General features: G+C 34.3%; 1 protein-coding gene across 1 annotated transcript; it reads right to left on the bottom strand.

The window, feature by feature from the left end:
* Positions 1-200: 200 nt before the first annotated feature.
* On the bottom strand, positions 201-1086 carry LOC101682662 (eukaryotic translation initiation factor 4E). The gene has a single exon (XM_045082963.1). The coding sequence runs from the start codon at positions 1075-1077 to the stop codon at positions 424-426; it is 654 nt and encodes a 217-aa protein (XP_044938898.1). The 5' UTR covers positions 1078-1086; the 3' UTR covers positions 201-423.
* Between the last annotated feature and the right edge of the window lie 14352 nt (positions 1087-15438).

Genomic DNA, 15438 nt, shown 5'->3' with positions numbered 1-15438 from the left:
CTCTTTCAAACCAGCAAAATATGCTCCTGCATACAATGGAACATAAACAAAATTTTTTTCCTGTAAGGTATAGAAATGCAAGTTCTTTTTTGAATATTGTGGATAGGTAAAATGTGTTTGTAATGGTAATTCTACTAAGCTATTACAGAGTGGGCCAGGAACACACTTATGGATTCTGGGGATGATGTGTACTGTAATTCTTTGATTGGGATAGTGGACACTCTAGCCAAAATTTAAAAAAAAAAAATATGAACACAGAAGTACAAGACAAAGGCGAATGAGACTTCTCTTATATCTTAGCAACATTTAGATGGAAATCTAATTTAAATGCAGTCCACTCTGCTTTTGAAGAGGCTTTGGTTCAGCTCCCAAATCTCGATTGCTTGACGCAGTCTCCTATGAGAATACTCAGAAGGTGTCTTCTTAAACAACAAACCTATTTTTAGTGGTGGAGCCGCTCTTAGTAGCTGTGTCTGCATGGGACTGATAACCAATCACTATCTTTGGAGGAAGTCCTAACCTTTCCTTGTATACCCTCCCTATATGTGTAACAGCCTCTCTGTTTTCACATTCAGTAGTCCATATTGCTATCTTATCACCTTTAGCTCTAACATTAACAACAGCTCCACATACATCATCACTGTAGTCATCAAAAGATTCTCCAATAAGGCACAGCAGTGTCTCTAGCCAAAAGCGATCCAGGTCACTTCGTCTCTGCTGCTTGTTCAATGTAATTAGCCATCGTCCTCCTCGTTTGTTTTTCTCATCTTCCCACATAGGCTCAATACCATCCTTAAAAAGTGAGTAGTCACAGCCAGGCATTAAATTACTAGACAACTGGATGTGGTTGTACAGAGCCCAAAAGTCTTCAACAGTATCAAACTTAGAGATCAGCCGAAGGTTTGCTTGCCAAGTTTTGCTTTTATCATTTTTAAAAAACCAGAGTGCCCATCTGTTCTGTAAAGGATGTTTAATATAGTGTTCTGGGTTAGCAACCTCCTGATTAGATTCTGTTTTCTCTTCTTCTGTAGGCGGGGGATTAGGAGTAGGGGTGGTTTCCGGTTCCACAGTCGCCATCTTAGATCGATCTGACAATACTCTTTTAAATAGTATTGCTAGTACTTGACAAAGGACTATACTATTCGTCTCTATCCCTGAAACTATAATCTACCTAAGGAGGCAAATTATACACCTGTACCCATTAAATATAAGTAATAAAATAAGTAGTAGAGTAATAAAATAGTTCCAGAAAATAGATTACTTATGCATACATGAAGATGAATTACTAAACTTCTTGGGACTTATGATTATATGAAGTTTTCACTTCTGAGGCAGTTATGTTGCTGTGAGACAAGAAACAAATTCTCCTATTTCATTAATGAGAAAATACAGAATTCCAAAGAATAAATATTTGTGGTCATTAACAATTGTTTACTTTTGTTCTATTCTGGAGTTCAGTTCCTCTCTGAAAAATACTAATAAATTCTTCTTTGATGCTTTGAAAAATAACGAGTGCCTATCATTTACTTTTAAAGCAGTGAAACTTGGAGCTGGTTTAATGTGGATACTGTGAAATATTAGTTTTCTTTTCCCTCAGGGTTTTCTAAATAATATTTCTTAATATAACTAAGGAAAAAACTATTATGTTCTAAGTATTTCTTTATATAAAATAGTACTTAAATTATTAAATTATTGATGAAATGAGTATAAAATGATCATATATGTTAGATTAAACATAATTTTCTAGAAGGAGAAAAATACTTAAAAATTCTTATTGAAATATTCTTAAAGTTCCAAACATAATCTTGTTCAGTGAGGCACAAGACATATATTTTCAAAATGAAACAAAATGGGGCTGGGGAGGGGGACAAGTCATAAGAGACTCTTAATTTCAGGAAACAAACTGAGGGTTGCTGGGGGGTAGGGGGAATAAGGTGGCAGGGAAGGAGTAGGGTGGCTGTATTATGGACATTGGGGAGGGTATGTGCTATGGTGAGTGCTGTGAATTGTGTAAGACTGATGATTCATTAGATCTGTACCCCTGAAGCAAATAATACATGATACCTTAATTAAAAAAATAAAATAGTATAGTAAAAACTCAGTCAATATTTTTTTTTTAATTTCTTATTAGTTCCTGAGTGTTAAATTGCAAAGATTTGAGTGGAGCTTATACAGGACACTTATAAATTTGTTAGTTATAAAACTTATACAACAATAAGGTATGCAACTTAGATTAAGTGGACAAATTCCATTAAAGAGACACTATCAAAACTGACATAAAAATAAATAGAAAATCCAAATGCTTGAAGAATTGAAATTTTAATAGAAATTCATCTCACAAAGGAAAACCCCAGCTAGAGATGCCTTTATTGGTGGATTCTCTTAAACATTTAATATTACACAATCTTATTCATAAAATAAAGGATATTATGAATGTTTTCCAACTTATTTTATGAGGCTAGTATTACTTGATATTAAAACCTTATAAAGTCATTATTGTTTTAAACCTATACGCCAATATCCTTCAGAAATAAAGAAGTAAAAATTCCCCAAATATATTAGAAAATAGAATCCAGCTATATGCAAGAAAAAGACAGTATAAGCAGGCTCCCGGCTCAGCATGTAGCTTGACACAGGGCCCTATCTTATGACCCTGAGATCAAGTCCTGAGTCAGACACTCAACTGACTGAGCCAGCCAGGCATTTCTTCTCGGACTTTTAAAAGATGTTATGAGAAGTATTTAGCTATCATCAATGATATTCGCCTTAGTTAGAAAAAAAGACATGGACTTTGAATCTCTCTACTTCTACGTAACATTTTATTTGGGCACCTACTCCATACAGTATGGCAAGAAAAATAAGGAAAAGCAGATAAAGAGGAAGACAGATGAATAAGATGACTGCACATTTAGAAAATCCTAAACAATCTCCCAAATAGCTACCAGCATTGATAGCAACTGGAATACAATGTCAAAGCATAAAAATTCATTGTATGTCCATGGAATGTTTGTTACTCAGCCATCAAAAAGAATGAAATCTTGCCATTTGCAATGATGTGGATGAAGCTAGAGTGTATTATGCCAAGTGAAATAAGTCAGAGAAAGACAAATCCCATGATTTTATTCATATGTGAAATTTAAGAAACAAAACAGATGAACCCAGAGGAAGTAAGGAAGAAAAAAAAAAAAGAGGCAAACTATAAGAGGCTCAACTATACTGAAAAAACTGAGAGTTGCTGGAGGGGAGGAGGGTGGGGAATGTGCTAAGTGGACGATGGGTATTAAGGAAGGCCCTTGTTGTGATGAGCACTGGATGTTATATGTAAGTAATGAACTACTAAGTTCTACTGCTGAAACCACTATTATACTATATGTTAAGTAAATAGAATCTAAATAAAACTTAAAAAAAATTAATTGTATGTCCATACACTAGTGATCAAAATCAGGGAAATAAAATGAAAATAGACCATCTAAAATAACATTAAAAAACATGAGTTGTTTAGGAATAAATTTAACCAAGATATGTACAGAGAGTTATAAAAGTTAATTAACTAAATGAATGGAAAGATATAGTTATGCCTTAAAAGACTCATATTGTTTAAAGTCAATTCTACCTGAATTGATCTATAGATCCAATGTACTCCCAATCAAAATCCCATCAGGCTTTCTTGGTGGGGTAGGGGATTGATAAACTGTATATCAACTTTAAAAGAATATACAGAGGCCTAGAAAAGCCAAAACAATTTTGAAAAAGAACACAGATTGAGGACTTACATGACCTTATATTAGAATTTATTGCAAAACTACAGTAATTGAGAAAGTGTGGTGAAACATCAGGATAGATGATTGGACCAAATGGACAGAATAGTGAGTCCAGGAATAGAATTACACTTCCAGTTATTTAAGAAAAATGTAAAAATATGCCCTATAATTGACCCTCTCACGACATGAATAAACTCTGACATTAGCATCAGTAACAGCTTTATTTCTATTAGCCCCAAATTGGAAATTCTACAAATGTCTTTCACCAGTGAAAGGATCAACAAACTGTGGGATGGCCATACACTGGAATTCTGCTCAGCGATTAAAAAAAGAACAAACAATTGATTCATAACAACAATAACAAACCAAATATGAGAAATATGTTGAACAAAAGAAGCCAGACAAAAAGCATTTATTGCATAATTCTGTTAATATGAAGTTCTATGAAAGGTGAAATTAATATCTAATGACATATAGTATACCAGGGTTACTTGGGATGGGAATATGGTCAGCTGATGGTAAGGGAGTCACAAGAGAAATTTTGGGAGTAAAAGTCATTATCTTCACCTTGATTTTGATGGTCCGTACATTCATTGGAATGTATTGGAATTCCTGGTGTTAAATCTGATCAAATGGCACACTTGTGATGAGTGCATTTTATTGTCTTTAAATGGTACTTCAGCAAAGTCGGAATAAGAACAAGTTGCAAAGCAACATGTCTAAGAATAGCCTAGCCTTGCCTGCACCTCTGCATTACATTTAATTATTTTATTATATTAGTATTTTTTTCTCTATACTTTTTTCAAATTTTTAGTGCCTTTCTTTTATCGTAGTTTTTCTTGTCATGCTGATCAGTCTTTTACTTTTGATATTTAACATACTGCATCTTTATTCTCTAGAACAGAGTTTACAACTAATCCTTCCATAAGCCCTGTTTATTTATATTTAGCTGTTCGTATGCAGTATTAAGTACAGATGACAATGATTTCTACTGCCATAGCTCAATTCATAGTATGGGAAATTCCAGGGAACAGAAAAATCAGAGTGTGATGATAGCTATTGCATACACTGAAATCTGTCTTCAAGTAACTGTATTAATATTTTTTATCTTAATATACTGAAAGATGATTAAGACAGTTGGTACTATATCTTCTTCCCTACTAAATTTCCTTAATATCCTAACTAATAATAATTTGTTTTCTCATTTCCTTTTAGATAGGTGACTTTAATGATTACCATAACAACAAGCTCCATTACTACCATTACAGCTAGCAGCATCACATGGGGCCAGTCATTGCATAAGCACATTCTTTTTTGTGTGTTCTTTAGTACGTTCACACTAGCTTTGTATTTGTTGTCATCCAAGCTAGTGAGACTCATTTCAGGTTCTCCTTCATGCAATGATTTTCTTGTATAGCTATTTTTTTCACCAATGATTATAAGATTAAAAAAATTCTTTAGCATTAACCGTAATAAAAATAAGATGTCCTGGTCTAAGTCCTTATACCACATTTGACTATTGTTGGTTTCTACTGCATGGAGTAAGAGGGTTTCTCTCTGGGTCTGAGAAACCTTTTTGTAGAGAAGACATGTTTGAACAAAATTTTGACTTAAAATACAAGTAAATCGGGTTCTTTAAGAGCCTCTTATGACTGCCTTTCTATAATTTTTCCTATATTGCTCTCCTCTAAGTTGACTTATAAGACATGTTGGGGAAATGTTGAGAAATTCGTCTTAGACCCAAAGCAATGATTTTGATGTATAAGCTTTCATGAAAACATTTATGTGTTTGTGCCCTGGGCTCAAAAACTCATCTAAAAACCCAGGCAAAGTTCTTGTTAGCCAGCAAAATAAAATGTAATTTTTGTTTACAGTTATCAGCATAGGCAGTATGTACGGATTCTCAATGCCTCTCTAAAATTGGGAGAGGGTGTATATCCTAATGTATATCAAAGGAGTTTAGAGTGGAGCAGCCACTTAATCAGAGGAGACACTGTTGACCCTGTAATCCCGGAAGCTGCAAAAAATAAACAAATAAATAATAAAGGGGTGGGGAAATGGATAGCAGGCTGCTTGCTCAGGAGAGTAGATGCAAATGGGCAAGCATCAGAATATATAGATGCAAGAAGGTTCTGGCATATCCAAAATAAGAACACAGATAGAGCTACATCCATAGACTTTTACATCTTTAGTCCTTCAAGTGGGTTAAAAGTCAACTTGAATTGAGCTACGCAAAGTTGATGTACTCTAAACCCAATTTAATTCCACTGGGCTACTATCAGGGACTGCCTGTAAAATGTATTGCACACAATTTATAATTTAGTGCATAAAATATGGTAGTGGCCATAAAGGAAATATATTTGGCTTGAAATGTAATTTTCACTGATTCATTTACATTATAATAGTCTCTGACACTGGACACTTATGAGTTTTATAATATGCATTGAAAAATCTTGAATTTGTTCTTTACATATGCAATCCAGATTATTGACTGACTATTTTACTACGATAGTCTCAATCTTAGCCGTGAGTCCAGGAATCAATGAAAATACAATTATTTCCATCCTGGTAAGATGGAATTGCCAGGGAGCATAATTGAGGGAGGCATCAAGCTAATTGCTTTCTCAAAGAAAGTAAAAGGATATGAGTGGGGTCAAAAGTGCACTATGTGCCTCTAGAGAGAACCATCTCCTCTTAAAATAACAAAACAAAACAAAACAGACTATGGTAGTTTATGGCACACAAATACATGAGGCAAACTGCTGGCTGAAGGAAGTGAGGGAGAGATTGGAGCAAAAAGAGTATTTGACATAAGAAGTAACGCCTGAGTGCCACTTGCCGAAGTATTTTCTTTGAAACACATACCCTGAGAGATGTTATTTAATGAGTTCTCTAGTAAATGTGTCTGGTAAAATACTGCCACAATATATCCCTCTTGTAGATTAAAAATATCTTTAGAATGTGTATACCTTTGGAAAGTTCTAAGGGTCCCCTAGGTGACTCAGTCGAAGTGTCTGCCTTCAACCCAGATCATGATTCCCGGGTCCTGGGATTGGGCCCTCAACCCCGCATTAAGCTCCCTGCTCTGAGGGGAGTCTGTTTGTCTCTCTCCCTCTGCCATTCCTGCCATGCTCGTGTGTGTGTGTGTGTGTGTGTGTGTGTGTGTGTGAATGAGCACACGTACGTGAACTCTTGAATAAATAAATAAAATCTTTTTAAAAAGTTCTAGAATAAAGAAGTTTGTTAAACACTTCATTGTTCTTACATGGAGAACACATTTTTGGGGACTGAAAGCCAAAGAATATTTTTTATTTGAGCAATGAATTCTTTGAGGCATCTTTAGATTGAAGGCTTTACTATTTCTATTTGAGAACTCTACTACAGGAGACTGCGTAAATAAATGAAATAGTTTCTTTGTTTAGGTTATAGACCTTAAAGGAGTATAAGTAAAGTTCATATAGATCTAAAGTTGAACACATTCTGGCCTAATTATAAACATGCTTTGTACTGAATCCTTAAAGAAACATATTTTTGTACTTCTTTAAACTTTTTTCTATTTTCAGTTTAATTTATATGATTGTGGTTAAATATGAACAAAATTTCAGACATGTTGAAAGTATTAAAATGTAGAAAAATAATTTTGCTTATTAAACAATGTATATAAAATATATTTAAAATAAGCCTTCAAATTTCTTAGTAAAAAATGTTAGACTCATTTTTATTAGAATGGCAGAAGATGTTTTTACACTTTTCTCTATTGCATTTTATATAAAATCATATTTATTGGAAACTATAAAACGTAATATGATTTTCCTTAGCAATCTTGTGCATCTCCCCATACCTTTTACTTCTTTTTGGTAATTAACTTGCAGCTATATCAAAGAATGATGCTTAAACTGATTTAACTTAAGCATTTTTTCTTTACTTTTTAGATGAAGTTCAGTTTTATATGAGGAAGCCTGTCATGGGAAATCTCTAAAGTCCTCATATTCTATTGTATTCTCAGTCTTGTAAAATTTAGTATTTGAAATAACCTTGATATTTTCTTTTTAATATTCTACTGTATTTTCAGCTTTGTAAAATTAAGTATTAGAAATAAGCTTGATATTTTCTCTTTTAATATACTACTTAGTGTAACGTAGGTGCATCAAAATTGCTTTCAAACTATTTTGATTGCTGTGATTATAATAGCTAAAATTAAACTCAAAGTTCAGATGGCCCTGGAGAATCATTCCATTCCTTTTTAGGAGCTTAGCAAGAGCTGGCCTAACAAGAGTGAGTTAACTCTGCATAAGAATAAAATGATACCTGCCTCCTAACAACCCCAGAGGTACTCCTTTCTATAAAGCCATTTTTAAAATCAGGAATTTCCCATTATGAAATAGTGTCCTGGGTGATCTCTGTATTATCTTCTTATTAAAAAAAAAAGCAAAGAATTCAGGGGAGGACTTTCTTTACTTGAATCCTCTGTGGTGTGTCTACTCCATCTATGCTCTGCTAGACATAGTGTGAATGATGTAGGGTGGCATAATGTGAATTCTCAAGGCTTAGCCACTGGCTTTGCTCTCTCAATATCTCTCTCTTCCTATATCTATCTATAGATAGTGCATAAAATATGGTAGTGGCCATATAGATAGATATCTATCTATAGATAGATATAGGAAGAGAGAGATATTGAGAGAGCAAAGCCAGTGGCTTTATATATATACATAGATAGATATAGATATAGATATCTAAGTCACAAATATATATATATATGAGGTGGTGCATTTCTAGATAATCCATTCTCACATTCTTAATTTTCTCATTTAAGCTTTACTTTTTTTTTTTTTTTTAATTCTTTCAATTTAAGTAACAGAAATTTCCAAAACAATTGAATTAGAAGACAAGAAATAGGCAGGGAGAAAATATTTGCAAAAGCCACATCCGATAAAAGATGATTATCCACAATATATAAAAAAAAACCCTTAAAACTCAACCATAAGAAAATAGACAACCCAATTAAAAATGGGTCAAAAACTTTGACACCTCACTAAAGTACATATACAGAAAAGATGCTTCACATCATATGTTATCAGTGAAATGCAAATTAAAACAACAATGAGATACCTCTATGCACCTCTTAGAAGGGCCAAAATCTGGAACACTGACAACACCAAATGTTGACAAGGATGTAGAACAACAAGAACTCTCATTCATTGGTTGTGTGAATGAAAATGGTACAGCTACTTTGGAAGACAATTTTGTGTGTTTTTACAAAACTAAATGTACTCTTGTCATATAATCTAGCAACTGTGCTCCTTGGTCTTTATACAAAGGAGTTAAAAACTCATGTCCACACAGACACCTGCAAAGAGATGTTTATAGCAACTTTTTTTTTTTTTTTTATAGTTGTCCAAACTTGGAAGCAACTGAAACATCCTTTCATTAGGTGAATCGAAAAGTAAACTATGGTATATCCAGACATTGGAATATTATTCTGCACTTTAAAAAATGAGAAATGAGACATAGATAAACCTGAAGTGCATATTAGTAAATAGAAGAAGCCAATGTTATTGAATGTTATTGTATAACATACAATGTTATTGTATGTATGTATTGTTATTGTTATGATGTTATTGTATGATCCTAGAAATGTTATTGTATGACTGGAAAACACAAATGTTATTGTATGTTATTGTTACTTTGTGATTCTGGAAAAGACAAAACTAGGGACACAATGAAAAGATTGGTGATTATCATGAGGGAGACAGGGGAGGCGAGTGGAGGAGGGAAGGTGAATAAGCAGAACACAAAAGCTTTATAGGCCAGTCTAAATACTCTGTATGGCATTATAATGATGTGTCAATACATATTCATACTGGTACAAAATGTATCATTTCAATGAGTAATATTGATAATGGGGAGTTTATGCCTATGTAGGGGTAGGGGGTATATGGGAAATCTGTGTACCTCCCTCTCAATTTTGTTATAAATCTAAAATCATTTTAAAAATAAAGTCTTAAAAAAGTTTCCAAAACATGTAAACTTCTTTGAGGTCTTAATGGTAATACAGTTTGGTAATACAGTTTGGAATGGAGGTACTTAAAAGTGAGATTTTAGAGCAATTGTACTTACGTTAATGAAAAAATATAGGAATAGAGAACAAGATCATTGGAAGGGATCAAATCACTCAGAAGTCCATTCTATGTTGATATTGAGGTTACCAGAAAAGCAAAACAAAGTTAATAATGGAGAAATTGATGTTAGTTCAGAAATAATCTTCACAGAGTGAGAGGGCAGTTGATAAATTACTTCTACAGCAACAGATAATGACTGCTAAGCTAAGTGTTTGTAGGGAGGCGGGGTGGTGGGATATTTAGAGAGGACAATTTGCTATAGGAGGTATGAGAGAACACAGCTATCACTTGAGAGGGCTGTAAAGGAAGCACTATCCTCAGGAAATAGAAAGTTTTCTAGTGAACAAGGTGAAGAAAGTGAAATTTCACAAGATACTTGAATGGAGAAGGAGATACATTTTTCTTCGTTAAAAAGAGGGCATCAGACTCAGTGATTTTTAGGATCCCTTTGATAAAATCTATGATTCTGTAAGTAAGGTAACTTGTTTTGTGATTCTGTAAGTAAGGTAACTTGTTTTGTTGTTGTTGTTGCTGTTGTTTTGTTTTCTTTTTTTTTCTCCAGGGCTTATTGATTGGATGACTTTCCTAATGGTCATAAATGAGTCCTTTTCTCTTAGACTTCATGTACAGTCAAGCACCAAGTCTAGTTAAATCTGATCTTTCTCCTTCTCCTCTGCAAAAACCCAAGTAGGGACTGCCTGTTCTTCCTTTTAGGTGACATATGCCTTGAAGCTAGAGTGGTATTTTAGGAACACAAATCTGATTGTCATCTCCTAATTTAAAACACTTTAATAGTTTTGTGTTGCCTTTTAATGAAAATTAAATCCTTAATGTATGTATCTATGTATTTTAGAGAAAGGTTTAAGTAGTGCGGTTGCTACTTATTTCTTAGCTTATGTCTTGGTACATTTCTTATTTTTTTTTTAAGATTTCATTTATTTATTTGAGAGAGAAAGCAGGAGTGGAGAGGGCAGGGCAGAGGGAGATGGAGAAGAGGGGAGGGGCAGAGGGTGAGAGAAAAGAAGGGGAGGGCAGAGGGACAGGGAGAAGTAGTCTCCCTGCTGAGGTTGGATTTCATGACCCCAGGATCATGACCTGCGCTGAAGGCAGATGCTTAACTCACTGAGCCACCCAGCCCCTTGAACATTTCTTATTCTTGATACTTTGTTTACAAAATATTTCCCCCCTTTCTTGAATGTGCTGTAACTATTCTTCCTTTAATGCTTTCATATATGTTATTTTCACTTTCATAATACCTCTGTTCTCTACTTGTTCTTCATTCCCAGCTTTAGCACTTATTTTTTTTTTTTTTTTAACAAATCCTCTCTGGTCCCCAGAGCAGGTCCAGCTACATAAATAATTTTATAGCATACCCTACCCTGTTTGTCTCATTTTTATTTTACGTGTTCAATAGCTTTTAGATTGAAAACCCTGTTGACAATAGTGTCTATTACATGTGTTGGTTAAATAAATCAATAGGAGGCATGGAATTATTATAATATGAATGTAAGGATGAAATGAGTTGATTTTCTAGAACGTGATTTAAGTTCACAATTGATTGTAAAGGTGAAAATTTGCCTCATAGTCAAACAACACATAATGGTCCAAAACAATAGCACCAACAAGCATAACAAATGTAGCAAATATTTTAGATTGAAAAATGTCCTGGTAGACCATCAATGTAGAACTAGTGAATAACAAACAAAAGCAGCCCCTCCCATACCTTGCCCATGTATAGTAGTCAAAGTGGAAGCAACCAGAGTATTGGAATATTGGAAATGGAGTGCAGGAATTTGGAGAAAATGTGCTCTGTTTCACCACACACAGGTATTGCTTCCTCTTTAGCTCAAGCCAGATGAGAAATGGTTTAAGAATCCTACATGTTGCTTGAAGAACAGAAAGGACTAGTCTTAGTAAAGAAAATAAATGAGAAAGGATGTGGATATTGACCTGAGGCATCAGAAGAAAACATTTTTTTTTTTTTTTAATTTGCTTTGGGAGCTTCTTTTCTACTGCTAGTAGGGGCAAGGATATTTTTGTTTTCTTGAGGGTCAGATGTGAACAGCACAGTGGAAAAAAGTTGCCCAAGAGTTAATTCAAATCCTTCCCTAGTGGCTGTTCAGAAAAAGAATGAGATCCCAACAAAAGGATGAATAATACAAATCCCAAGAATAGACAAGAACTATAAAGGGTTTCACAAAAATTCTACATCATCTTTCAATGGGAATGCATGAAATGTTTCTAGTGTGACTCCAAAGCCCACAAAAAGCATCTATAAGAGCATGAACTGAGACCAGAACAAAGTAGCTTTAAAAATTCCCTAGGGGAAAAAAATAAATTAAAAAAAAAATAAAAAAATAAATAAGTTCCCTAGGGACTGAAATAAGCAATGCTAAGACACAAGGAAAATCCCTTTTTTCTCATCTTTCTCTCTTCAACCTGGAGGAACCAGGACCCCTAGGGAAGGGGAGAGGAGGAATAGAAGTCAAGCAGGGGGAGACAGAGGAAGTCAATGGCTCACCACTTTCCCATCTCAGTTCTTCCACTTACAGCAGACACAAACTGGAAGAAGGGATTGATACACTTACTTTAAAACAATTTTAAGTTATGACCACTGTCTTCCAAGAAATGATTTTTTTTTTTAATTGAACAGAAGAATTTCAATCTCTACCACATTCGATCATCAGAGTAAGTGACTAGCGGCAGTGGTGATGGTGATGGTTAAAATGAATGAATGGGGGGTGCCTGGGTGGCTCAGTGGGTTAAAGCCTCTGCTTTCAGTTCAGGTCATGATCCCAGGACCCTGGGATGGAGCCCCGCATCAGGCTTTCTGCTCAGCAGGGAGCCTGCTTCCCCCTCTCTCTCTGCCTGACTCTCTGCCTACTTGTAATCTCTGTCTATCAAATAAATAAATAAAATCTTTAAAAAAAAATGAATGAATGGATGAATGAATGAATGCATGAATGAATGAATGAATGAATACACAAATAATAATATAAGAATCTGCTGGTGTCAAAACTCTGGTCAGAAGGGTATTTCCCCATTAACAAAAATTAGCAAAAATAGGCAATTGCTTATCTTGGTTTTTTGAGATTTTTATACTTTTGAGAATATGTTGTTGGACTTTAGCTCTCATTTGAACAAAAAAAAAAAAAAGAATCCAACTTTGAAACAGTTTCTCTCTTCCCTCCTGAGTTTTTTGGGTTGTTTTCATTTTTCTAAAATGCTGAGAACTCTATTCAGATTGTTTAAATCTTAGCATAACTAAAGTGTTATTTGATTTTTAAATATACAAACTCTATTTCTGACTCAATTTATATTAAACCCCATTTGAAATTTTTTTTATTATGTGCATTTTGCCAGTAAGTGATTTCCTCAGTTAGGCCTGTGGTTTAATTTAATCCTTTAGAATGTAAACCCTTTCTGAAAGAGTGCATAAAAATCTAATTAAATCATAGGGAGATGCAAAGTTGGTGGGAAAAGAAAGAAGGAGGAAACAAATAGGAAATAAAAAGGGTGGCTGGCATACCATTTATTTAGTTAAACCAAGTTCACTTTTAGTCCTGTTCTTAGATAAAGCACATAGAAAACATCTTAAATTATTTTAGTTCTATTATTGCTCCTGTGGACTATTAAGAAAGTCTTTAGACTACATTTTCAGAGCATTCCAGCAGAGTAAGTTACAATACATTATTTAAAGAACTGGAGGCCATTATCATCTTGGTTTTACCTACTGATAGAAGTGGGCAGGTGTTTGAACAGATTTTTTTTTTCTTTCTTCCTAGGACCTTCCATTATACAGAACCATATTATTTTGCTCTAGCCCTAAGTGGAGAATAATTCCATATAGGTCTTTTCCAGTTTACTGCATTTCCAGAAGCTTTGGATGCCTTCAGCAAACAAAATAGCAGACCCTCTCTACATCACTTAAGGTGCCAGAGTTTCACTGTATTAGTTTGATCTCACAGATGAGTTTGAGGCATCAGCCCCTTTCCCCAGCACACAAAAATAAAAGTAACCAGAATGCCCACAATTTATAATTCTGGTGAATGAAAGCAAAATTCTAGAAGAAAGGGACATTTATATATAGGTCCCAATTTCCAGAGCCATTATCAGAAATACTAGAATTTTGTTTGGCTGTTATAAAAGCACATTATCCAAACCCAATGTTGATGCACTGAATTACCTGTGCCTTTTGCGATTTTTGTTTCTCTCATTGTGTTTGATAATAACTTCAAGTTTAGCATGTCCTGACATGAAAGGGAAGTTTAACATAACATTGCAGCACATTTTGTTACAGCAATCTATTTTCTTGTGGTCACAAGGTCTGAGAAATGAAAGTAGTTTTCTTATTAGGAAAGCATTTTTGCAAATTGTAAAACTAAATGAAAACATTTTTGCCAATAATGCCACTGAAGGAAGTAGCATCAGATATTTGAAGAAAACTGTTTTTTTTTTTTTTTTTTTTTTTTAATGATCTTGATGTCAAAGGGTGAACAGAACCTGTTCGTAGCCCTCATGGTTATTTCTTTATTATTTTTAGTTATAGAATTTTACTTTTTTTTAAAAAGATATTATTTATTTCAATCTCAAGTAGGTGGAGAGGCAGGCAGAGAGAGAGAGAGAGGAGGAGGAAGCAGGCTCCCCACTGAGCAGAGAGCCCCATGCGGGGCTCCCAGGACCCTGAGATCATGACCTGAGCCGAAGGCAGAGGTTTAACCCACTGAGCCATCCAGGTGCCCCTAGTTATAGAATTTTAGAAATAACTTCTGTTTTGCTTGGTACAAAATCTAGCTAGAGTCTCCCCCAAGCAAGAAATTTTAAGCAAGGACCCAATGTCAGTTATTCATTCAATTAGGATTCTTACTTTTAGGAATTATATTTTGCATTCATTCATAGCTTTTAGGAAATAGATTCCTTTGTTAAGTGATACACTGCTCAAAGTAGAGAACTGATCTCTAACACTTCTTTATTTTATTATTATTATTATTTTTGTATTTTGTATTTTTTTTTTATTAACATATACTGTATTGTTTGCCCCAGGAGTACAGGTCTGTTAATCATCAGGCTTACGTATTTCACAGCACTCACCATAACTAACATTTATTTTATTTATTTTACATTGCTTGTAGATTATTTCTATCTCTCATTCTATAAACTTGTATTAGGACTATTCTGGATGTATAGACCGGTAAAATGTGCTAGAGTTTTTATAAGGCATTTCTGAGGCAAACATAATATATAGCTATACATTATAAAAACTAAATTAATGAACTATTGGGATTTCATCAAGATCAAAAGCTTTTGCACAGCAAAGGAAACAGTTAACAAAATCAAAAGACAACTGACAGAATGGGAGAAGGTATTTGCAAACGACATATCAGATAAAGGACTAGTGTCCAGAATCTATAAAGAACTTAGCAAACTCAACACCCAAAGAACAAATAATCCAATCAAGAAATGGGCAGAGGACATGAGCAGACATTTCTGCAAAGAAGACATCCAGATGGCCAACAGACACATGAAAAAGTGCTCCATATCACTCGGCATCAGGGAAA

This window comes from Mustela putorius, unplaced genomic scaffold, assembly GCF_011764305.1.
Source record: "Mustela putorius furo isolate JIRA1106 unplaced genomic scaffold, ASM1176430v1.1 tig00000640_pilon_pilon_pilon, whole genome shotgun sequence".
NCBI lineage: Eukaryota > Metazoa > Chordata > Mammalia > Carnivora > Mustelidae > Mustela > Mustela putorius.
The sequence above is the reverse complement of the archived record's forward strand: the minus strand, read 5'-3'. Positions and strand labels throughout refer to the sequence as shown.

Coding starts and splice junctions, on each gene's coding strand:
- LOC101682662 (XM_045082963.1), bottom strand. CDS start 1,077: ATGGCGACTGTGGAACCGGAAACCACCCCTACTCCTAATCCCCCGCCT.